The sequence below is a fragment of the Leucoraja erinacea genome, chromosome 4, assembly GCF_028641065.1.
Source record: "Leucoraja erinacea ecotype New England chromosome 4, Leri_hhj_1, whole genome shotgun sequence".
In the NCBI taxonomy this organism is placed as follows: Eukaryota; Metazoa; Chordata; class Chondrichthyes; order Rajiformes; family Rajidae; genus Leucoraja; species Leucoraja erinaceus.
In genome coordinates this window covers 107,874,456-107,899,963 of record NC_073380.1, presented here as the reverse complement: position 1 = coordinate 107,899,963, position 25,508 = coordinate 107,874,456, and the positions used below count along the sequence as shown (strand labels likewise).

The window sequence follows — 25,508 nt, the reverse complement described above, 5'->3', positions numbered from 1 at the left end:
TTGCTAGCCCTTGCTGTCTCCTCCCCTTCCTTAACCCTCTAGCTGTCTCCTCCCACCCTCCCATCCGCCCGCCCTCGGGCTCCTCCTCCTCCCCCTTTCCTTCCTTCTCCCCCCCTTACCTCCTATCAGTCTGAAGAAGGGTTTCGGCCCGAAACGTCACCTATTTCCTTCGTTCCATAGATGCTGCTGCACCCGCTGAGTTTCTCCAGCAATTTTGTGTACCTTTAAGGTGTTTTGAACTATCTTCAGTCAGTTCTGAAATTACTCGGTCAGGTCAAGGGAGTTTCTTTTTCAATAGACATAAATGTAACAAAATACATGATGAATTCCTTGTTGTACCATGAATCTTTAATAAAAGGCATACGTTACACCCAAATATTCTACTTCACTTCAGTAGGGGAGAAACTATCTTGTTAGATTGACAAATAATATTTAGAAAATGTTAAAAGGCACTAAATTGAATTGTGCATGAGACTAATTGGTATACCAATGGACCAATTAGTCAATTTCCCAACATGTAATTTTACTTGGAATGGATGCTAGGGTCATCTACCTCACATTAAATTGTATTTATGCCAGATTTACTCATGAAAAATGGATGCTAATTACTCCAATTTCTAGACTATAGGTTGGGTATAATGAGGGAAATTTGGTGCAGCAAGCAACCTGCAAGGCAAGCAAAAAGGTGGCTTTTATTGCACAGGGATTCCTGTATAAAAAAGCATTGCTACAATTGTGCACTGTTTTATCTGGAAAGTATTGTGCAGTTCTGGTCTCCACATGAAGGATGATATACATGCCCCAGATGTACTAAGTTGTTTCCTTGGGTCTATTATATTAGGTATTGAGCTGGAACAGCTTAGATTTGTGGAGTTTTGAAAAGCAGGATGTGATCTCATTGCAATGTTCTCACGAGGTTGATGCTCAGAGGCTATTTACTCTAATTAGAACATGAGCTTCAGGATGTAGAAGACATAAGAGATTTTACACTTAATGAGTTGTAAATCGTTATATAGAAGTTACCAATCCAGGGGTCTGTGATTGTTCAGTTGTTATGTATACTCTAAATATAGTCTAAATAAGTGAACAAAGGATATGGGGAATATGTCAATGAGCAAAGAAGTCAATGATTTATTGGATTGGCCTTGGTTCTGAGAGTATCAGAAGAATGAGCAGTTTGTACAGCTTTCTCCTGCTTTTAGAAACATAGAAAATAGGTGCAGGAGTAGGCCATTCAGCCCTTCGAGCCTGCACCGCCATTCAATATGATCATGGCTGACCATCTAACTCAGTATCCCATCCCTACCTTCTCTCCATACCCCCTGATCCCTTTAGCCACAAGGGCCACATCTAATTCCCCCTTAAATATAGCCAATGAACTGGCCTCAACTACCTTTCTGTGGCAGAGAATTCCAGAGATTCACCCACTGTGTGAAAAATGTTTTTCTCATCTCGGTCCTAAAAGATTTCCCCCTTATCCTTAAACTGTGACCCCTTGTTCTGGACTTCCCCAACATCGGGAACAATCTTCCTGCATCTTTTTGTTTGCTATGCTTCAGCAAACTATTTGTCACCTCTTCAAATATCTTTGGTTCAGTTTGTATTTTCAATGATTGCTATGTAACACACGTTTGTTTTCTGTATAAAAGGTATAACAATTTAAATGACTAAAATGTTCAACATGACTTACCCATTGCATGGTGAATTAGTTAAAGGTATTTGCAGTTATTTATTTTGTTTTGTTTTATTATTCTAATATCCTGCAAACACAAGCTATCCAGCATGTAACAACTGAAACAGAGTCTCAAACCATCTAACTACTTCAAGGAGTTGGCATGAAGCTAGCTACTGTAAACCTATTGTACCTGTCGGTGTCAGTGGAAGGCTGCTGGATTTCTATTCTTGGGCAAGCCGTTCTTCTGTTTGTTACAGAAACCTGGCTGCTTAGTCAACAGATAAAACAAAATACACTGTTAGCACACCACAAGTACAGAGCTACTTAAGAAGCATAATTGACTTTTTTTTTTTAATCTTTTATGCGCTGCCTGAGAAAGAAAGATTAACTTTTTTTCTGCGTCCCATTAAGTTAATTAATTGAATTAATTAGAACACTATTTTTGATTCAAGTGGTACCTAATTTGTGTAGAATGAAGGAACATTTACATCTCAAACACACTGCTTCAGGAGATTCTTTTCTATCCATCACGATGTTCAAATTCCCCATTACTGTTTGGTCCATTTCATGAAACATTCATCGTTTGCGTTGAATCCATGTCAGCATGTCTGTAGTAGAACAGAGATAACTATCCCATCAGAACAGCAGGAAAATCTGGGATGGAGATCAACTCAACAACCTCCTGCCAGCAGGTCACAAATTAACCGGTGAGGTAACCAGCAAGCATCAGTCTTACTTGATCTGATTGGGATCTGCATGGCACAGAGCTACTCAAAGGGGAGAAGACTTTTTTTTTTAATTAGCTCATAAGATTAACAGTTCTAATGATGAATGGGATTTTACTTAGATTTTTTTCCCCCTGTAATTAACCTTGCTTGATGCTCAAGCTTTGTTACCCAGAAAGAGTAATTGCTCTATTGCTTAATGTGACATTTGCACGTGGATTAATGTTAAGAGGCTGCTGTTTCACTTCAGCACAGCAGGCATCTTCCGCAGATACAATGTCGCTTGAACAGTTCTTCCAAGTAACTAAACATTAGAACTTCCTTTCAAATAAAAAAGTAATTGTCAACAGTCATTTTCTCGACAATCGTTAACAACCCACTTACAAGGAGGTTGCAGTCATATACATTGAATTGTGCACTGCATCCCATTGTTTGAATCATTATCCCCCTTTCAGCAATGTATTCCATCATATGCTTAACCAAGAGAATGTTAAGCAGTGAACAGTTCAAACCTTGCAATAGTATCTTTTATTTTTCCATCCTGAAAATGGCAAAAAGGATCATGGTTCCTTGGGCATTTGTCATCCTTAGGTCCTTAGCACGCATTTGTAAGTTAGCACAAAGTGTAGATATTGATAAATAGATACAAAGATATATAGACAATAGGTGCAGGAGTAGGCCATTCGGCCCATCGAGCCAGCACCGTCATTCAAAGTGATCATGGCTGATCATCCCCAATCAGTACCCCGTTCCTGTCTTCTCCCCATATCCCTTGATTCCGCTCGCCCTAAGAACTATCTAACTCTCTTTTGAATGCATCCAGTGAATCGGCCTCCACTGCCTTCTGAGGCAGAGACTTCCCCGAATTCACAACTCTCTGTGTGAAAAAGTTTTTCCTCGTCTCAGTTCTAAATGGCCTACCCCTTATTCTTAAACTGTGCCCCTGGTTCTGGACTCCCCCAACATTGGGAACTTGTTTCCTTCCTCTAACGTGTCCATTCCCTTAATAATTTTATATTTCTATAAGACCCCTCTCATCCTTCTAAATTCCAGTGAATACAAGCAGAGGCGCTCCATTCTTTCATCATATGACAGTCCTGCCATACCGGGAATTAACTTTGTAAACCTGCGCTGCACTCCCTCAACAGCAAGAATGTTCTTCCTCAAATTAGGATCAACTGTTTAACCACTTGGGTGTCACACAATATCTAATCCTGTTCTCCCTGCTTTAATTGACAAAGCTGCACACACTGGTGAGCAAAAAGTGCCTGTGGATCATCATTCAAATGCCTCGGGAGGAAGACTTGGAAAAAAAGAGTTTTTATGAACATGTGACAAAGTGTGTTGACCTATTTTGAAAGATAACATGGTTAGGGATGCAAGTGTAATTAACTTAAAATCTCAAAGGGCAAAATTAAACTCAGCTGCAGTGCATCTTTTAAACTACCATGGGGGTTTCACATCTCAAGGAGTTTACTTGCACAGAAACAAGACCTTTGGCCCAATTCATCAAGCCAACCAAGCTTTGTTTTTAAACTAATCCCATTTGGGGAATGGATCCCTCTAAACCTTTCTTATTCATGAATCCATCCAAATGTATTTTCAATGTTGTACTTGTATCAGTCTTCATTAGTCCTGGCAGCTCATTTCACATACCCACCTCCCCCCTTTAATTATTTCACTCTCACCTTAAACCTATGCCCTATTGTTTGATATTCCTCTATCCTAGAAAATAAACGGTGACCATCCATGTATCTGTGCCCCTCAACATTTTACAAATCTTTGTAAGTTCACCCATCAGTTTCCCTCACTCTGAGGAAAACTGTTTCAGTTAATCTAGTCTCTCCTATAACTATAATTTTCCAATCCCAGCAACAATGTTACAGCTTTTCTTAATTATCGGTATAATGTTAACTACCCTCCAAACTTGCAGTACTTCACGCAGGGCACAGGAAGAAATAAAATTCTCCGCCAGGGTCCCAGCAAATTGTTCCCAAACAACCCTCAACCGCTTAAGGACAGGCGTCAGACGCTATGGAGAAGTGATGAAGAGGTGGGGCCTCGTGGACAGCGCCTCCTGCGAGTGTGGGGACCCAACACAGACAATGCAGCACAAAGTCACCAGTTGCCCCAAACACCGGCCACCGAATGGTGAACGGGTCTGATGGACCTGGACGATGACACGTTGGCCTGGCTCGCCTAAACGGAGCTGCAGGTCTAAAAGACATACGACAGAAACATAGAAAATAGGTGCAGGAGTAGGCCATTCGGCCCTTCAAGCCTGCACTGCCATTCAATATGATCATGGCTGATCATCCAACTCAGTATCCTGTACCTGCCTTCTCTACACACCCCCTGATCCCTTTAGCCACAGGGGCCACATCTAACTCCCTCTTAAATATAGCCAATGAACTGGCCTCAACTACCTTCTGTGGCAGAGAATTCCACAGATTTACCACTCTCTGTGTGAAAAATGTTTTTCTCATCTCGGGCCTAAAAGACGTCCCCCTTATCCTCAAACTGTGAACTTTGTTCTGGACTTCCCCGACATCGGGAACAATCTTCCTGCATCTAGCCTGTCCAACCCCTTAAGAATTTTGTAAGTTTCTATAAGATCCCCCCTCAATCTTCTAAATTCTAGCGAAGAAGAAAAATAATCTCATAACTGTCAATACCTCTTAAATGGTATATGTCAATAGTTTTCAGGACATCACTATCCACTTCTGTCAATTCCCTAACTTTCATGACATTCTCTAGAGTCAATACAGATAAGAGGTAGACACTTAAGACCTTATTCATCTTGGGTGCTCCCACACATAGATGCTCCCACTGATCCTTAAGGGGACCTATGCTCTCCCTGTTTCTTCTTTTACTTTTAATAATCTTTTAGGAACTCTTTCAACATGCCTGCCAAGGATCTCGCACGTCTACTTTCTGCTCTCCTGATTTCCTTCTTAAGTGCGTTCCTACATTCCATATACTCAAGTAATTTGCTTTTCCTCAGCTGCCTATACCTGACATACAGGGCATTCAGAAAGTATTTAGACCCCTTCACTTTTTTCACATTTTGTTACATTACAGCCTTAATTTAAAATGGATTAAATTATTTTTTTGTTTATCATCAATCTACACACAATACCCCAGAAAGAAGAAGCAAAAACAGGTGTTTAGAATTTTTTGCAAAGTAATGAAAAAGAAATAACTGAAATATCATATTTGCATAAGTATTCAGACCCTTTGCTATGACACTCAGAATTGAGCTTACGTTCATCCTGTTTCCATTTATTATCCTTGAGATGTTTCTACAACTTGATTAGAGACCACCAGTGGTAAATTAAATTGATTGGACATGATTTGGGAAGGCACACACCTGTCTATATAAGGTCACACAGTTGACAATGCATGTTAGGGCAAAAACCAGGCCATGAAGACAAAGCAATTGTCTGTGTACCTCCGAGACAGGATTATGTCGAGTCACAGTTCTGGGGAAGGGTATAAATCAATTTCTGCAGCATTGCAGGTCCCAAAGAGCAGTGGCCTCCGTCATTCTTAAATGGAAGAACTTTGGAACCACAAAGGCTCTTCATAGAGCTGGCCGCCTGGCCAAACTGAGCAATCGGGGGAGAAGGGCCTTGGTCAGGGAGGTGACCAAGGACCCGATGGTCATTCTGTCAGAGCTCCAGAGTTCCTCTGTGGAGATGGGAGAACCTTCCAGAAGGACAACTATATCTGCAGCACTCCACCAATCAGGCATTTCTGGTAGAGTGGCCAAATGGAAGCCACTCCTCAGTAATAGGCACATAACAGCCCACTTGGTGTTTGCCAAAAGGCACCTAAAGGACTCCCAGACCATGAGAAACAAGATTCTCTGGTCTGATGAAACCAAGATTGAACTCTTTGGCCTGAATGCCAAGCATCACGTCTGGAGGAAACTAGGCACCACTCATCACGATGAAGCATGGTGGTGGCAGCATCATGCTGTGGGGATGTTTTTCAGTGGCAGTAACTGGGAGATTAGTCAGGTTCGCTCCACCAGGCCTCGCCTTGTCCCACCTCCAGACGCCTCCCTCCTCCAATCACGCTCTCTATCCCCAATCCCGCCCCCCCCCACTTCACCTCTGACCGACATCTCCCTTCTCCAATCATCGCGCAGAATCATCATATTCCGCCCCCCACTGCCTGCTAACCGACATCCCTCTCGTCCAATCAGCACCCTCAATCATTATGTCCTGGCCCACTGTCTCGCGGAAAGTAATTTATAGATTTATAGCGATTTAGATTTTTCTTTAACTAATTTCAAAATCCGTGGCGAAATCTCATGCCTGTTGATGAAAACCTTCTCCAGAGCGTTCAGGACCTCAGAGTGGGGCAGAGGTTCACTTTCCAACAGGACAACGACCCTAAGCACACAGCCAAGACAATGCAGGAGTGGCTTCGTGACAAGTCTGTGAATGTCCTTGAGTGGCCCAGTCAGAGCCTGGACTTGAACCCGATCTAACATCTCTGGAGGGACTGAAGATAGCTGGGCATCGACGCTCCCCATCCAACCTGAGAGGATCTGCAGAGAAGAATGGGAGACATTACCCAAATACAGGTGTGCCAAGCTTGTAGCGCCATACCCAAGAAGACTTGAGGATGTAATCATTGCCAAAGGTGCCTCAACAAAGTACTGAGTAAAGGGTCTGAATACTTATGTAAATGCAATATTTTAGTTATTTCATTTTAATTACTTTGCAAAAATTTCTAAACACGTGTTTTCGCTTTTTATTATGGGATATTGTGTGTAGATCGACGATAAAAAAAAAATGTAATCCATTTTAGAATAAGGCTGTATAGCGAAGGGGTTAGAATACTTTCTGTCTCCTTTTTCCCTGACCTGGACCTCAATCCTACTTGCCAACCTGAACTGCCTAATCCCACTCATCACTAACAGGAACACATTGACCTTGAATTTTCTCTCTCACTTTTAAAAGCCCCCCTTGCATATTCATATCGAAAGCCATCAAAATTAGCCTTGCTCCAATATAATGCAGCATTTTAAAAACGATGAACTATGGTTCTGGTCCAAAAGTGCTCCTTGACCCTTCAGCATCTTGCCCACCTCATTTCCTAATTGGATGTCCAGTGGGTCCTGTGTTGCCCCTCTCTTCTAGGAGCATCTAAATGTTGATAATTCTTGTGATAATGCTGGTTGTTCGTTTTAAAACTCATTCCTGTGATAATGCTGGCTCATCTAGAAAATTATGAATGGACTCTGACTCAAATCAATGAACATGTTCTACAAACTCAGCACTTAGATGGTCCTTACTTCCTGCATTCCTCTCTTTCTCTCCTTCCAATCCACACCTGCACCTCCCATATTTGTTCCCTTTGCCAGACCCACTCCCCAGCGCCATGTCGCCCATTTATGCCTTCCCCCACCTCCTCCTGGTTTCATCCACCTCGTACCCAGATACTTCACCCACTGGATTCTCTCCCCTATATAGTTTAATCTTGAAACATATAAGATTATCAAGGGCTTGGACACGCTAGAGGCAGGAAACATGTTCCCGATGTTGGGGGAGTCCAGAACCAGGGGCCACAGTTTAAGAATAAGGGGTAAGCCATTTAGAACGGAGACGAGGAAACACTTTTTCTCACCGAGAGTGGTGAGTCTGTGGAATTCTCTGACTCAGAGGGCGGTGGAGGCTGGTTCTCTGGATGCTTTCAAGAGAGAGTTAGATAGGGCTCTTAAAAATAGCAGAGTCTGGGGATATGGGGAGAAGGCAGGAACGGGGATGATCAGCCATGATCACATTGAATGGCGGTGCTGGCTCGAAGGGCTGAATGGCCTACTCCTGCACCTATTGTCCATAATCTGCCTTTCCTTCCTCCCTTAACGATTCCCATTGTCAACAGCCTCACACATCAGCGTCCAGCTCTTATAGCCCTGGTGTCTGCATTCATTACCATCCAGTAGCAGTCTCTGCCCACCTCCACCTGGTTAGATTTGGCTATTTTCCTTTTTCCATCTCACCCACCTGCCTTTGTTTTGTTTCAAGACCTAATAAACTCACAGCCATAGATTCAGGAATAAATCCATTAACATGATTCCATTTCCCCTTTCTCTCACAACCCACCTGGAGCCAATGAATGAGAACAGCAATGGTGCCACTCAAAACATGCCGCAGAAAATGGAATAGAATAAAACTGAAGACAAAAAACAAGGACAAAATGGAAAGCTGAAGAAAAAAGACTGAGAAAAGGTAACATTGAAAACCAGAGAAAATTAAAAACAAAGAATGAAAAAAGAGAACCAATGCAAGGGCAGGGAAAAAGAAGAGGCTGAGATAAAGGAAATGAAGCCAGATTACCACAGACTTGCGATGATATACTGAAGAAAACATGTCTGCACACCAGGAGAAATAATGAAAGAAAGCAAAGTTCTGAGGGTAAAGGCAAAAGGAAATCACATTATGTAATGTTCCGATGAAAAAGTAAGGAGATGCTGGAAAAATACCACAGATAGAATTCTCTTTGGTCACAGTTATGATAAAGTTGGGCCCATTACCCCTTATATTTGAAAGTTGAAACCAGTCGAAAAACTGCAGGGAAAACAAGGTATCTGTACAGAAACTGATGATAAATAAGGTATTTTGGGCATTATCTAGAGACACATACAAAGGCCAGCCAATTACAATAAATTTGATGCAATGTACCCTAGTCATCCCTGAGCTAGGAGTTTGCAACCATTTATGTAACAGTAAACATTTGATCAATTATTGCTGAACCTAATCAAACCTGTTTAGATTGAAAAGCAAAGAGTAGGAAGGTGACTTGCTTGTAAGAAGCAAGTACATAGAAACATAGAAATTAGGTGCAGGAGTAGGCCATTCGAGCCTACACCGCCATTCAATATGATCATGGCTGATCATCCAACTCAGTATCCTGTACCTGCCTTCTCTCCATACCCTCTGATCCCCTTAGCCACAAGGGCCACATCGAACTCCCTCTTAAATATAGCCAATGAACTGGCCTCAACTACCCTCTGTGGCAGAGAGTTCCAGAGATTCACCACTCTCTGTGTGAAAAAAGTTCTTCTCATCTCGGTTTTAAAGGATTTCCCCGCTTATCCTTAAGCTGTGATCCCTTGTCCTTGTCCCCAACATCGGGAACAATCTTCCTGCATTTAGCCTGTCCAACCCCTTAAGAATTTTGTAAGTTTCTATAAAATCCCCTCTCATTCTCCTAAATTCTAGAGAATATAAACCAAGTCTATCCAGTCTTTCTTCATAAGACAGTCCTGACATCCCAGGAATCAGTCTGGTGAACCTTCTCTGCACTCCCTCTATGGCAATAATGTCCTTCCTCAGATTTGGAGATCAAAACTGTACGCAATACTCCAGGTGTGGTCTCACCAAGACCCTGTACAACTGCAGTAGAACCTCCCTGCTCCTATACTCAAATCCTTTTGCTATGAAAGCCAACATACCATTCGCTTTCTTTACTGCCTGCTGCACCTGCATGCCTACCTTCAATGACTGGTGTACCATGACACCCAGGTCTCGCTGCATCTCCCCCTTTCCCAATCAGCCACCATTTAGATAATAGTCTGCTTTCCCGTTTTTGCCACCAAAATGGATAACCTCACATTTATCCACATTATACTGCATCTGCCAAACATTTGCCCACTCCCCCAGCCTATCCAAGTCACCTTGCAGTCTCCTAGCATCCTCCTCACAGCTAACACTGCCCCCCAGCTTAGTGTCATCCGCAAACTTGGAGATATTGCCTTCAATTCCCTCATCCAGATCATTAATACATATTGTAAATAGCTGGGGTCCCAGCACTGAGCCTTGCGGTACCCCACTAGTCACTCCCTGCCATTGTGAAAAGGACCCGTTTACTCCTTTATACTTTATCTAAAAGTATATCATCTGCATTATTGTGTTTAAGAAGGAACTGCAGATGCTGGAACATGGAAGGTACACAAAAAAGCTGGAGAAACTCAGTGGGTGCAGCAGCAGCAGGGAAGGAAATAGGCAACGTTTCGGGCCGAAACCCTTCTTCAGACTGCATTACTTGCTGACTTCCCTAAATAGTCAGCCAGGCATGAAAGGTTAAAATAAAATCTCAAGCTCGTTCTATGCATTTCGCAGAAGCTGGACCGAATTATCATCGGCAGACTTTTGGGAGCTTGAGACCTGGTACCTGTCCTTTCAGCTGAAGAATGATGTATGTACTGAGGAAATGCAAAGGAGGAGTGCAGGAAGGACAAAGGAACAATTCCACTATGTGCAAAACATAGAAGGTCATTAGGCTTCACTCAGATCATTTTCCAAATGCTAGTGAAAAAAAAAGCAAATTTGACATTGCTTGTCCTCTGCACAAGCAATATAAGAAATAGGAGCAGGATTAGGGCATGTGGCACCTGTGTTAGCTCCACAATTCAATCAAATCATGACAAGATGTGATCTTGGCCACAGCTTCGCTTTCTGCATGTTTCACCTAATTCAACTCATGGTAGAGAACAATCTGACAATGCCAATCATGAAAGTATTCAATGATCTAACCACCACAGTTCTCAGAGGTAGAGAACTGCAAAGATTTACAACAATCTGAGAGGAGAAATTCCTTCAAATCTCCATCGTAAACAGATGGCCATTTACTCTGTAACATTGTCACCTTTGTTTTAAATACCAACAGTATTCAACTTTGTTTAACTCCATCAGAATATTATACTTTTCAATAAGATCATCTCTTTATCTTCTAAATTCTCTCAAGTATTGGTTCATTGAAATAAGTAGCAGTAGTAGTAGTAGGAGGCCCCTCTCGGTCATGACTGACCATGGGTGATGCATCCTGGTTGGATGTAAGCCTGGGCGATGTCATATGGAGGACAGGCTGTTGCCCGTGCAGCACGTCCCCCCTCTCCACTTCGCTGATCGATCCAAAGGGGGAGCAGGGCCGTTAGTGTTTGGCACCAGTGCCGTCGCAGGAGCTGCCAGAGCGAGGTTGTACACAACGACGAACTCCGTTACGGGCTCCGACTCCAGATTTTCTTGAGGTTTACTCCAGGAGCCTTTTCCATGACTGGACATGCCCACAAGGCAGTGGAGGCTTTAAATCAGAGTTTTACCTCTCCTGATGGACTGCCTTCCCAGGCTGACGAGCCCCATCTGCCCGAGACTCATGGGGGCAGGAGTGTCTACCTTCCCGTGCAGGTCTACAGCACCTGCCCATTGCCCAGGTGAGACCTTACTCTTTAGTACATCATTTCTCCAGTCACAGACTATAGAAATTATCCTTAAAAGTATAGCCTTTGAAAAGTAAATTCTGCATCTTTGGGACTCTGGTGGAGGCAGATTATCAGATTTACTTGACTATTAATCTCGGACAATTAGACTCCTAATACCCAAATATCTATAAAGATTTGTGAAATGGGTGGAGAGTCAGCAAAACCCTGGCATTAGGGCATGGTTTCCTGTTTTAAAAGCAGCTACCCAGTATACATTGTATAATCAGCTGCTCTGCTTTTACATTCTCAGACCCTCTGTGCATTAATCAGTGTCACTTGCAAGGAAATAAATCATTTGTGAAAGAATGCTACTTCCCTGTGGACACAAAGGCAATGTACAGATTTAGAAACAAAATCCACTCTTGATTTTGACAACTACTGCATGTTGCATTTGACTTCCTCTAATCTGGAACAAAAAGGAAAGATATTTGCTAATTCTCATTAAAGTAAATGACCTCTTAAAAGAAAATCTAAAAACTTAAACATAAATTATGGGCAACTCTAAATACATATTAAGTTAAAAGAAGTTGCTTAGAATGTATATGTTATTTTGAAAGGGTGGATAAATCGATTAGGAAAGCTTACACCCCAGCGGTATGAACATTGACTTCTCCAATTTCAGGTAGTCCTTGCTTTCTCCCTCCTTCCCCTCCCCTTCCCAGCTGTCCCACAAGCCTACTGTCAGCGCCTCTTCCTTTCATTTTCCCGCCCCCCCCCCCCCCCAACATCAGTCTGAAGAAGGGTCTCGACCCGAAACATCGCCTATTCCTTCTCTCCATAGATGCTGCCTCACCCACTGAGTTTCTCCAGCATTCTGTCTACCTTCGATTTTTCCAGCATCTGCAGATTTTTCTTAAACATGAAAGTTGCACCAAGCAAGTGTGTTGCAGTGCATTCATCCAGTGCATTCTGTTCCCCTATCCTGCATGAGAGAGTGAATCAGGTTGCATGGGCATTGCATTGCAATGACACAATTTGGACTTTCAAAATGGTATCATAGCTGTGCATGAATTCATTGGTAGACATAGATCATTAAGGCTTGTTGCAGGGGTTCAACAGGACATGAAGCACTCGAGTAATACGTCAGGCAGCACCTGTGGGGAACATGGATAGGTGACGTTTTGGCTCAAGACTTTCCTCAGACTGATTGTGGGTGGAGGGGGGGTGGGGAACAAAGAAAGCTGGAAAAGCGTTGAGACAGTACAAAGTGTAGCAGTTAATAGATGGACAAAGGGGCAAAAGGAGCTTTTGTTAGTCAGATGGTTGGATCAAAGGCCAGATATAAGTGCGGAAGGTGCATGGCAAGTTTGAAGAGTTGCAGATTGTGAAGCTTGAGGGAGGAAAGTAGCAGGCGGGGGGGGGGGGGGGGGGGGGGGGGTAGGTAATGGAGGGGAGAAATAGGTGGGACATGGGGGGGGGGGGGGGGGGGAAGGGAAGGAGGATGTATGTGGGGGAGAAAGAAGGAATTAAGTGAGATTTGTTAGAGGTTAGAGAATTCAATGTTCATACAGTTGAGTGTATTTTAGGTGCTGTTCCTCCAGTTTACGTGTGACCTCGTTCTGACAACGGAGGCTCAGGACAGATGTAAGAATGGGAAGGGAGTTAAAATAGTTAGCGAACGGGATATCGTGTAGTCCTTGGTGGACTGACCAAGCGCTAGTGTTCAGCAAAATGGTCGCCAAGTCTACGCTTAGTCTTGGTACAGGAGGCCACATCGGGAACGCCGGATGCAGTAGATGAGGTTAGAAGAGGAGCACATCAAAATCTGTCTCACCTGGAAAGACTGCTGGGGTTCCTGGCTAGAGGTGACAGAGGGGTATAGGGACAGGTGTTACATCACCTCCTTCTAGGGATAAGTACCCAGGGAGGCGTGGTTTGTGTGGAGAGGTATGAGTGAACAAAGGAGTTGTGGAGCGAGCAGTCTCTGCAGAAGGCGGAAAGTTGTGGAGATGTTTAGATATGAGCAGTGGTGGGATCATGTTGGAGGAGACGGGAATGTCAGAGTATGATGTGTTGGATGCGGGGGTTGGTGGGTTGAAAGATGAGGACCAGTGGAACTCAATCACGGTTGGAGGGGGAGCAAGTGCTGAACTATGGGAGATGGAGGAGACATGGTTGAGGGATCCATCTATGACAGAAGGGGAGAACACATCTACTACAGAAAGGAGACATCTCAGATGTCCCAGAAGGAAAGTCTCATCACAGGAGCAGATGTGGTGGAGACAGAGGAACTGAGAGTAAGGAATAGCATCTTTGCAATAGGCAGGGTAGGAGGAAGTACTTTAGTAAACATGGTAACCCCCTTCAGATAACTGTCGGAGTTGGTAGGTTTATTGTAGATGTCAGTCGATAATCTGACCCCTGTGATGGAGAAAGAGAGATCAAGAAAGGAGAGAGAGGTACCAGAGATAGTCCAGGTAAATATAAGGGCAGGGTGTAAGTTAATGGTGAAGATAATTAAACCTGCAAGGTCAACACAGGTGCAGAAGTCAGCCACGATGCAGTGGTCAATGTGGCGGGGAAACATAGAAATTAGGTGCAGGAGTAGGCCATTCGGCCCTTCGAGCCTGCACCACCATTCAATATGTTCATGGCTGATAATCCAACTCAGTATCCCGTACCTGCCTTCTCTCCATACCCTCTGATCCCCTTAGCCACAAGGGCCACATCGAACTCCCTCTTAAATATAGCCAATGAACTGGCCTCAACTACCCTCTGTGGCATAGAGTTCCAGAGATTCACCACACTCTGTGTGAAAAAAGTTCTTCTCATCTCGGATTTAAAGGATTTCCCCCTTATCCTTAAGCCCTTGTCCTGGACTTCCCCAACATCGGGAACAATCTTCCTGCATCTAGCCTGTTCAACCCCTTAAGAATTTTGTAAGTTTCTATAAGATCCCTTCTCAATCTCCTAAATTCCAGAGAGTATAAACCAAGTCTATCCAGTCTTTCTTCATAAGACAGTCCTGACATCCCAGGAATCAGTCTGGTGAACCTTCTCTGCACTCCCTCTATGGCAATAATGTCCTTCCTCAGATTTGGAGACCAAAACTGTACGCAATACTCCAGGTGTGGTCTCACCAAGACCCTGTACAACTGCAGTAGAACCTCCCTGCTCCTATACTCAAATCCTTTTGCTATGAAAGCCAACATACCATTCGCTTTCTTTACTGCCTGCTGCACCTGCATGCCTACTTTCAATGACTGGTGTACCATGACACCCAGGTCTCGCTGCATCTCCCCTTTTCCTAGTCGGCCACCATTTAGATAAGAGTCTGCTTTCCTGTTTTTGCCACCAAAATGGATAACCTCACATTTATCCACATTATACTGCATCTGCCAAACATTTGCCCACTCCCCCAGCCTATCCAAGTCACCTTGCAGTCTCCTAGCATCCTCCTCACAGCTAACACTGCCCCCCAGCTTAGTGTCATCTGCAAACTTGGAGATATTGCCTTCAATTCCCTCATCCAGATCATTAATATATATTGTAAATAGCTGGGGTCCCAGCAGTGAGCCTTGCGGTACCCCACTAGTCACTGCCTGCCATTGTGAAAAGGACCCGTTTACTCCTACTCTTTGCTTCCTGTTTGCCAGCCAGTTCTCTATCCACATCAATACTGAACCCCCAATGCCGTGTGCTTTAAGTTTGTATACTAATCTCTTATGTGAGACCTTGTCGAAAGCCTTCTGGAAGTCCAGATACACCACATCCACTGGTTCTTCCCTATCCACGCTACTAGTTACATCCTCGAAAAATTCTATAAGATTCGTCAGACATGATTTACCTTTCGTAAATCCATGCTGACTTTGTCCAATGATTTCACCACTTTCCAAATGTGCTGCTATCCCATTTTTAATAACTGACTCTAGCAGTTTCCCCACTACCGATGTAAGACTAACTGGTCTGTAATTCCCCGTTTTCTCTCTCCCTCCCTTCTAAAAAAATGGGGTTACGTTTGCTACCCGCCAATCCTCTGGAACTACTCCAGAATATAAAGAATTTTGAAAGATTATTACTAATGCATCCACTATTTCTGGAGCTACTTCCTTAAGTACTCTGGGATGCAGCCTATCTGGCCCTGGGGATTTATCGGCCTTTAATCCATTCAATTTACCCAACATCACTTCCCGACTAACCTGGATTTCACTCAATTCCTCCAACTCCTTTGACCCGCGGTCCCCTGCTATTTCTGGCAGATTTTTTATGCCTTCCTTTGTGAAGACGGAACCAAAGTAGTTATTCAATTGGTCCGCCATATCCTTGTTCCCCATGATCAACTCACCTGTTTGTGACTGCAAGGGACCTACATTTGTTTTAACTAATCTCTTTCTTTTCACATATCTATAAAAACCTTTGCAGTCAGTTTTTATGTTCCCTGCCAGTTTTCTTTCATAATCCATTTTTCCTTTCCTAATTAAGCCCTTTGTCCTCCTCTGCTGGTCTCTGAATTTCTCCCAGTCCTTCGCTTTGATACTATCCATGATTTCCCTTGTTATCCACGGATGCACTACCTTCCCTGATTTATTCTTTTGCCAAACTGGGATGAACAATTTTTGTAGTTCATCCATGCAGTCTTTAAATGTCTTCCATTCCATATCCACCGTCAACCCTTTTAGAATTAATTGCCAGTCAATCTTGGCCAATTCACGTCTCATACCCTCAAAGTTACCTTTCTTTAAGTTCAAAACCATTGTTTCTGAATTAACAATGTCACTCTCCATCCTAATGAAGAACTCAACCATATTATGTTCACTCTTGCCCAAGGGGCCACGCACAACAAGACTGCTAACTAACCCTTCCTCATTACTCAATACCCAGTCTAAAATAGCCTGCTCTCTCGTTGGTTCCTCTAAATGTTGATTTTGGTAGGCGGCGCGACTCTCGTCAGCAGCGGCCTTTGCAGCCCGTCTGCGTTTTTATTATTTTTTGTCTATGTTTTTATGTAGTTTTTGTTATTTTTTTTGGGGTGTGTGTGTGTGGGGGGGGGTGGGGTGGGGTGGGAGGGAGGGGGTAACTTTTAAATCTCTCCCTGCACGGGAGACCCAAACTTTTCTTTGTCGGGTCTACGTTGTCGTTGGGGCTGCAACGAGGAGCGGCCTCCAACAGGAGAAGACCGGGGACTCTGGTGCCGACGACTCACCTCACCGTCGCGGAGCTGGCCGAGTCCAGAGCGGGTGGAGCGGTGGTGGAGCGCTGCTGCTGCTGCGGCCCGACCTCCGGAGATTCGGAGGCTGCAACTGCGGGTCTGGCAGACAGCGGCACCGGGAGCCCGCGGGTCACTGGAGGGAGACCCTTGTCAGGGCTCTCGCAACGGCGACTTCTCCCGCCCGAGTTGCGGGGTCAAAGAGCTCATGGAGCGGGGCCTGACATCACCGCCCCGCGCGGCTTGGAATGGCCGCGGGACTCTGCGAGCGCCCGCCGGGGGCTCCAACATCAAGACCCGGTGTGCGACCTCGCACCACCCGGCGTGGCTTTAATGGCCGCGGGACAATCGCCATCGCCAGCCGGGGGCTTTGACTTTGACTATTTATGACTTTGACATTGGGGGGGGGGGGGGGGGGGGGGGGGGGGGGGTGAGAGTGCAGTGGAGAGATAAGTTTTTTTTTGGCCTTCCATCACAGCTAGGTGATGGATGTTTATGTAAAATTGTAATTATGTTGTGTCTGGGTCTATTTGTGTGTAATGTATGGCTGCAGAAACGGCATTTCGTTTGGACCTCTAGGGGTCCAAATGACAATTAAATTGAATCTTGAATCTTGAGATAACTATCCCGCATACATTCCAAGAAATCCTCTTCCTCAGCACCCTTGCCAATTTGATTCACCCAATCCATATGTAGATTGAAGTCACCCATTATAACTGCTTTGCCATTGTCGCACGCATTTCTAATTTCCTGTTTGATACCATCTCCAACTTCACTACTACTGTTAGGTGGCCTGTACACAACATCCACCAGCGTTTTCAGCCCCTTAGTGTTTCGCAGCTCTACCCATACCGATTCCACATCCTCCAATGTCCCTCCTTTCTATTGCGTTAATCTCCTCTCTAATCAGCAACGCTACCCCACCTCCTTTTCCTTTCTCTCTATTCCTCCTGAATATTGAATATCCCTGGATGTTCAGCTCCCAGCCTTGGTCACCCTGGAGCCATGTCTCCGTGATCCCAACTATATCATAATCATTAATGGCTATCTGCACGTTCAACTCATCCACCTTATTACGAATACTCCTTGCATCGAGACACAAAGCCTTCAGGCTTGTTTTTACAACTCTCTTACCCCTTATAAAATTATGTTGAGAAGTGGCCCTTTTTGATTTTTGTCCTGGTTTTGTCTGCCTGCCACTTTTACTTTTCACCGTGCTACCTATTGCTTCTACCCTCATTTTACACACCCCTGCCTCTCTGCTCTTGTACCCATCCCCCTGCCACATTAGTTTAAATAAGACTTGGGGGATGTTGCCTGGGTAAGCCTGCAACAAGGACTGATCAACATAACCAACAAAACGTTAGGCATAGCTGGGGCCATCGGAGTGCCCATGGCTATACCTTTAATTTGGAAAAAGCGAAAGAAGTCAAAGGAGAACTTGCGGAGGGTGGGGACATGTTCCAGCAAACGGAGGAGAGGGAATTTGATTGGGTCTTTGTTGGAGGAAAATAGGGAGGTCCTTGAAAATTTCCTGGTGTGGGCTGGAGGTGTAGAGGGACAGGACGTCCATTGGGAAGATGAGGAAATGAAAACCTAGAGATTGAATGGTATTGAAGAGTTGAAGGGCATGTGAGGCGTCTCGGGTGCAAGTGGGAAGTAACTGACAGGGGGAGGATAGGATGAGAAGCTAGGCAATATCTATTATCCAAATAATAGATTAAAAAAAAAAGGGTTGATTTACCCCTCTCCCCTGCACCTAACTCAGCCCCCCTTCCTCACCCGGATGCACCTATTGCATGCCAGGTCTTGCCCTCCCTGTCCACCACCCTCTGTCCCAATCCCTTCATACTGGATATCTCCTCTCCATTCGTTCAGTCCAGAGGAAACATATCAAGCCAGATGATCAATTGTCCATTTCACTCCACAGATGCTGCCTAATGCATGGAGTTCCTCCAGCAGTTTGCCTTGTCCTCCAGATTACAACATCTGCAGTCTTTTATCGCACTTTTTGAAAAAAGGAAATGTTGGCAGGAATTCTTGATAGGAAGGGCCTGTAAAGGTTGCATAAGTGGAACAGGCTACTGACTAAATGCAAGACCTTGTTCTGCAAATTTCATGGTGACATGGAGTCAAAGTTTGATTTTTCAAAAGTTAAGAGTTAAACATAACCTGACTACTAAGCAAAATAGCCAGTTAATTAATGGCTCTGTCCTTACAGCTCAATTCTAGACTGTTGTAATATAAAACCCATGGTTTAGAAGTCATCCAACCTTGAAGCACAGATATTCTTGAAAATTAATCCAAGCAGTTGTAACCCTATTAATTAGATTTTGTTTCTATTATAGGAACCTTTTGAACAATCTGCTCTTTTTGTGCCATAATTTTTACCCTTTAACTAGGTATGTTACAAAACCTACCTGAATCATCATTGGGAATCTGCCCAAAGCCATGTCCGCAATTTTGGCGCTGTTTGGAGGGGGCGGGTTTAAAACGGGATTTTTACTAGGCTGTTCCAATCGCAGATGTTCAGCCTAGTAAATCATTAACGAAAAATCGCTGCAAGACCCGGTCGCAAAAGGTATTATTAGTTTTATAGGCCTCGAATAATAGTTATAATAGTTTTAAAATCACTCTCTCACTCCGCAACCTCTCGCAGCCCCAGGGTTTTATAAAGCAAACAATTAAAGGTATGTACCTTATTTTTACATTAAATGGGGCGTGTATATAACCCTGTATATAAAGTTTTCTATAGGGAGTAGTTCATTTTGGGCTTTTTATATCCCGCAGTATTTTTCTCGGCATTTGAGGCACAAATCCAGCGCAATGTGAACGTTCTAAACCAGCGCGTTCACAGGAACCCACTAGAAAGCCGATTTAAATGGGCATTTATTTACAGCAATTGAACACTAAATTCCTTCCATTTGGCCTATAAATTAATGTAAATTAGATATAAAAATCATGTTATATTGTGAATTATTTGTGAATAATCTTTGGACACTTAGGCTATTTAAAAATGTTAATCTTTCCTTAAGAAATGGATAGATGTTTATATCTAGTAATTGAATTTTGATTAAACATGATTTTCTTTTTTAGTATTTACTATTTGTTTTAGCGTTTAACTTTATAATCTCTACCTTTTTTTCTAAAACTGCAAATAATAACTTGTTTCTGTTAATGCTGTTCAGTGTTTTTGTTTTATTTACATTGTAAACAGATGTCTCCAAAGAAGAAATGTAAAATTGTCAATCCAAAAGCCCAGCCAGGCATAGCTAGAGTTCAACTTGAAGTGAATTTCTCTGTCATGCCCAAGTCTATGAGGGATCTTAAAAATGGACACATCTTGTACTTGTTTACCTCATTTGGAAAAAGTCTGCCTGAAACAGAGAAAGTGCTGAGTTCACATTTCTCTTTGTCGGATGCAGAAGGCTATTCATGTGCTGCTGTTAAGTTAAGAGTGCATGCTCTCGTTAAACGGACTTTGCTTAAGTTTAAAAAACTCACCAATCCCAAGGAATTTGGAGCATTTATGGAAATTTGTGATGAAACTTTTAAACTTCAAAAAGGCAGTCGACACATTTCTTTAGATGACATTCCACTGCCTGGTGCTCAAGATCCTGAATTCTTGACATCAGCTGAAAGCCAAGTGCCCATATTTCAAGAGACCGAGGACATGGGTGATGACAGTCATAGTCTGCATTCTCCACTGAATCTAACAACGCCTACGACAGCTACTGCCTCACCTGAACCAATGCCATCGACATCTGGTGTTTCTACAAGATGTAGCAGAGAATTTCTAAGTCTTTCACCAAGGAAACAGAAATTGAAGAAAAGACTACAGTTTGTGTCCGAATCCAGGGCTGCTCTTTCAACAAAGTATCACACAAAGATCAGTGAACTTAGGGCACGGTTGAAAACTCCCAAACGTATAGTTAATCAAGCCTTAAAGAGAAAGGAAAAGCAAATAGATTTAAAGGACAGAAAGATTCAGGAACTCAAAACCAAATTACATGATAACACTTTGGCACAAGAGCTCTCTAACACCAAGGCAGAGTTTTTGAAACTTAAAAAAGCACACAGACAATTGCTGATGTTTCGTGGCAGTATGAAAAAGAGGAAAGTTGTTTCAATTCAACAGTTCAGAAAATGTCAAGAATATTTAAAGGACAGGAAAGAGGATGTGAGACGCCTCGAATTTGACATTCTTGTCCTCAAAGAAACAATCAAAACTCTGCAGGCTGCCAGTATTGTCAAGGCAAAGGTGGGCCAGAAAACTTACTCCTCAACAATAAGGATGCATGTGTTTGACTGTATTGTAAACAAAACTCCCACAGCAAACATTCCAATCCTGATAAGCCAGTTCTACAAGCGGAGTGGACTTCATCTGGATCATGTTCCACAACGCAGTGCAGTTGAAGTTATGGCCCGAGAATTGGGGGCTATTGCTGAGTTGCAAACGACAGAGATGCTCCTTGCAACAAAGGGTTTGACTGTGGGTTTTGACGCAACCACCCAGGAAGAGATCCACATTAACAGCATTCATTTCACCACCACAAACAAATGTCTCTCTGCAGCAGTCGAGGAATTAGCTGGTGGGACTGCTGAGGACTATGCACAACATATTTGTGAAACAATTGACAATTTATGTAAAACCTACACTTATTTCAATCTGCAAACAAATTATCAAGAAATCAGACAAAATATGATCGCCAACATTTCAAACACAATGAGTGACCGGTGTGCAGCAAATCATGCTGCTATTAGAATTGTGAGTAGTGAGTGGGGTAAATATTTGAACGAGCTCTACTGCCACTTGCATCCTCTTGACTCCATTGCTACATCAGTTCGCTCAGCCCTAAAAATGTAGAAACAATCTGGAGGACAATTCTTGTTTGGGAAAGACTGTCTAGCAGTAAATGCCATTCTGCAGATGAGCAAGCTTCGTTATAAAAACGGAAAAGGGGACCCAAAAGGATTTGTCACATTTTTAGATGACAGGAACATCCCCCGAGGTGTCCTCCCACGGTATCGTGGCAATAGATTGCAGATACTGTTTCACATTAGTGGCAAGCTAATAGAACATTATGATGACTTTGTTGCCCTGCTGAATAGCGGAATATCCTGTGGGGGGTTGAAAAGCGCCATCCTCCATGACTTCACCCAGGCTGAAGCAAAAGTAGAACTTCAGATATTGGGCTTACTTGGCAAATATCTGACTGGGCCTTGGATGAAGCGCTTCTACACTTCAAGCCAGAATCAGATCAACCATGTTGATGGCATCAAAGTGGTTAAAGGGATGATTGCTGCTCTAAAGGAAGCCACAGATGATCCAGAGGAATTGATATTGGCAAGGGAAGATTTCTTCGGTGAGGAGGTACATCTTGACGCCACATTGACAAAACTTCGGGAGCTACCAGTACATCCACAGTTCAGTTCAAAGATGAGGAGCTGTCTTCAAGCTGTCATCACTGTGTTGGAGAGGCAGTATAGTAAATACTTTGAACTTGATGTTACTGAGAAACTGAAGGAGGAGACTGCATCAGCAAGATCACACAACATTGATGCGGAGGAGATAATGGGGATGTTTAGTTCATCGAAACAGAAATCTCCCAATGCCACCATGTGTTATTTGTCATGTAGGATGCGGGCCTGCAAGAATAGAACAGTCAACTTCCTTGATAATCTCGAGGAGCATCGTAGGGAGGAGGTGCTCTGTAAGGCAGTGACATGGGGGAGAGTGCAGAGGAACAGACGGAAGGAAAAACAGAAGGAATTGAGAGCAGAAATCATCAAGCGACAGAAAGGCAAGGAGCATGCTCGAGACACGAAAGAGAGGAAAAAACTAGGGAAAGAATTGAAAGAGACTGATTTAGACAACATTCGCAGAGATTATCCGAATTTGGACTATTCCAAATGTGATGATCTACACGACATTATTAGTGGGAAAGTAGTTAGCAGAAAGGCATGCCATGCGTGGTTTGAAGATCAAAAACTTGTAGTTTACAATGCCAAAATTGAAAAATTGAGGAAAAACAACGTGTACAGACTTGCTTATTGGTTGTAGTCTGAGGAGTATGATGATGCTACTGATTATGATATGCCAATGTACCAGCTAGCATATAACCATATAACAATTACAGCACGGAAACAGGCCATCTCGGCCCTACAAGTCCATGCCGAACAAAATTTTCTTTCCCCTTAGTCCCACCTGCCTGCACTCATACCATAACCCTCCATTCCCTTCTCATCCATATGCCTATCCAATTTATTTTTAAATGATACCAATGAACCTGCCTCCACCACTTCCACTGGGAGCTCATTCCACACCGCCACCACTCTCTGCGTAAAGAAGTTCCCCCTCATATTACCCCTAAACTTCTGTCCCTTAATTCTGAAGTCATGTCCTCTTGTTTGAATCTTCCCTATTCTCAAAGGGAAAAGCTTGTCCACATCAACTCTGTCTATCCCTCTCATCATTTTAAAGACCTCTATCAGGTCCCCCCTTAACCTTCTGCGCTCCAGAGAATAAAGACCTAACTTATTCAACCTTTCTCTGTAACTTAGTTGTTGAAACCCAGGCAACATTCTAGTAAATCTCCTCTGTACTCTCTCTATTTTGTTGACATCCTTCCTATAATTGGGCGACCAAAATTGTACACCATACTCCAGATTTGGTCTCACCAATGCCTTGTACAATTTTAACATTACATCCCAGCTTCTATACTGATCTTCTCCATAAAGACTTGGTCTTTTGCTAGAAATTGTAATTTATTTACCTATCCATAACTGACTTACAGCATATTATACAATAATATTAAAGTTCTGATCTTGAGAATATCACATTTTTGAATTTTCAAGGCAGTCTGGTTGTTTATTACCATTTCTGTCACATCGGTCAATTTTGTAATTAGCTACAATTAGGTAATTAGCTAATTATATGCTTTAATTTCATGTCATCCAAGTAAGATTGTTTTATATTTTTTCAGAATGCTTCAATCTATGATAAGTGAAAATTTCATTCAGTTCTCTTAATTCTTAAGAAAGTTACGGGCTTTTGACTATCCAAGATCACAGCTTTTTTGTAATGTCCATTGAAAATCAATAGGGAACAAGATGCTAATTTCCGAGTATGAAAATGGCCATAACTTTTTTAATACTTGAGATATGAAAGTGAATTTGGTGTCAAATTAAACTTGTTGTTATGCTTTATCTGATGGGATAAATTGCAGACTTGATTTTTAAAATCTCAAAATTTTGTAACATTGCTACTTTAACAAAACAAGCTTTTAGACTATATATTGTAGAATTGTACAAGACAAATTTAGAATAAATTAAATTTGGTAATTTATGGAGACAATTTATCTAGAACAAAAACCTGATGTAAAATGGGCATTATGGTGCAATTATGTGGTCTGCACCATTTGCAGTCATATATAATACTCGGAACGCCTGTTGATGTTTAGTAGAGAGTAGAGTGTTAATTTGTTCATGATATATGTATTTTTATTTCTATTTATTTTTACTGCACACTGAATGGACACTGGTTGAGCAACGTTTTTTTGTTTCCTCTGGGTATGCGAGTACTCAGGAAAATGACAATAAAGATATACAATACAATACAATATTTCCATTGCGAGACCATGGTACCAAAATGCTGGCTGTTCCCTTCATTCAGAAGTAGGATCTAGCCCACCAACTTTAGATTCTCAGAAGATCCAACTACATTTCTTCACACTGCATTAATCATCCAATTTGCTGGAAGATTGGATGAAGTCTGCAAAGCTAGTAACCTATGGCACATCACTCAGCTTACCTATAGTGCTCTGATGTCCCATTCACTACTGTATGATTTGACCATGCATTGTGACTTCCACCATTGTACCATCTTCAGAAAAGCATACCAAAATAAACAACATTAGAAGTACTTGTAACAATTCTTTCACAATAACACTCAGTCAACATTATCTTCTAAATCACACATATACTTTATTCCTGATTCATGTATATATTGTTAAAAACATCATCAGAAGTGTTCATGAATTGGCTCAGGGGTAGGAAAGCACTTGCATTTCAAAATAACTGCAATGTGGTTAGAAATGCATTCAGGCCTGTGTTGCCTGTGAACTTCACTAAGAAACTGCACTCGGGGACTGGATCTTCTCCCATTATTCTCTTGCTGTTTGTCATCAGTATCAATGATTTATAAGAGAAAGTACAAGGCATGATCAGCAAGGTTGCAGATGACACTAAAGTGGGTGGCATCACAGATAGTGAATGAAGAAGGTTATCAAAAATTGCAGCAGAATCTTGATCAGTTGGGCAGGTGGGCTGAAGAATGGTTAATGGAGTTTAATAATGATAAGGGTAATGTGTTGCATTTTGGCAAGTTACACCAGGGCATGGCCTTTACGGCGTACAGCAAGAGGATCTAGGAGTGCGGGTACATAGTTCCCTGAAAGTGCATCACAGGTAGATAGTGTGGTCAAGAAGGCTTCCGGCACATTGGCCTTCATCAGACAGAGTATTGAGTATAGAAGTTGGAAGGTTTTGTTTCAGTTGAGATTTGTGAGGCACCATTTGGAGTACTGTGTTCAGTTTTGGTCACCCTGTTAAAGGACATGTTATTAAGCTGTAAAGGGTGTAGAGAAGATTTACTACGATGTTGCCAGGGCTTTAGCTATATGG

General features: G+C 42.8%; 1 protein-coding gene and 1 non-coding gene across 2 annotated transcripts in view; both read right to left on the bottom strand.

Moving 5' to 3' along the window:
* The window catches only part of rims2a (regulating synaptic membrane exocytosis 2a), a 684,525-nt gene that overhangs the window by 274,916 nt on the left and 384,101 nt on the right, over nt 1-25,508 (bottom strand). The window contains exons 25-26 of the mRNA XM_055634901.1: nt 24,637-24,708; nt 1,866-1,940 (exon numbers count right to left, since the gene is read on the bottom strand). Coding sequence (XP_055490876.1) covers nt 1,866-1,940; nt 24,637-24,708 — 147 coding nt within the window. The remainder of the gene's footprint in view (nt 1-1,865; nt 1,941-24,636; nt 24,709-25,508) is intronic.
* On the bottom strand, nt 11,614-11,702 carry LOC129696771 (small nucleolar RNA U3). Its single transcript, XR_008723398.1, has one exon. It is a non-coding gene; the product is annotated as a small nucleolar RNA U3 (small nucleolar RNA).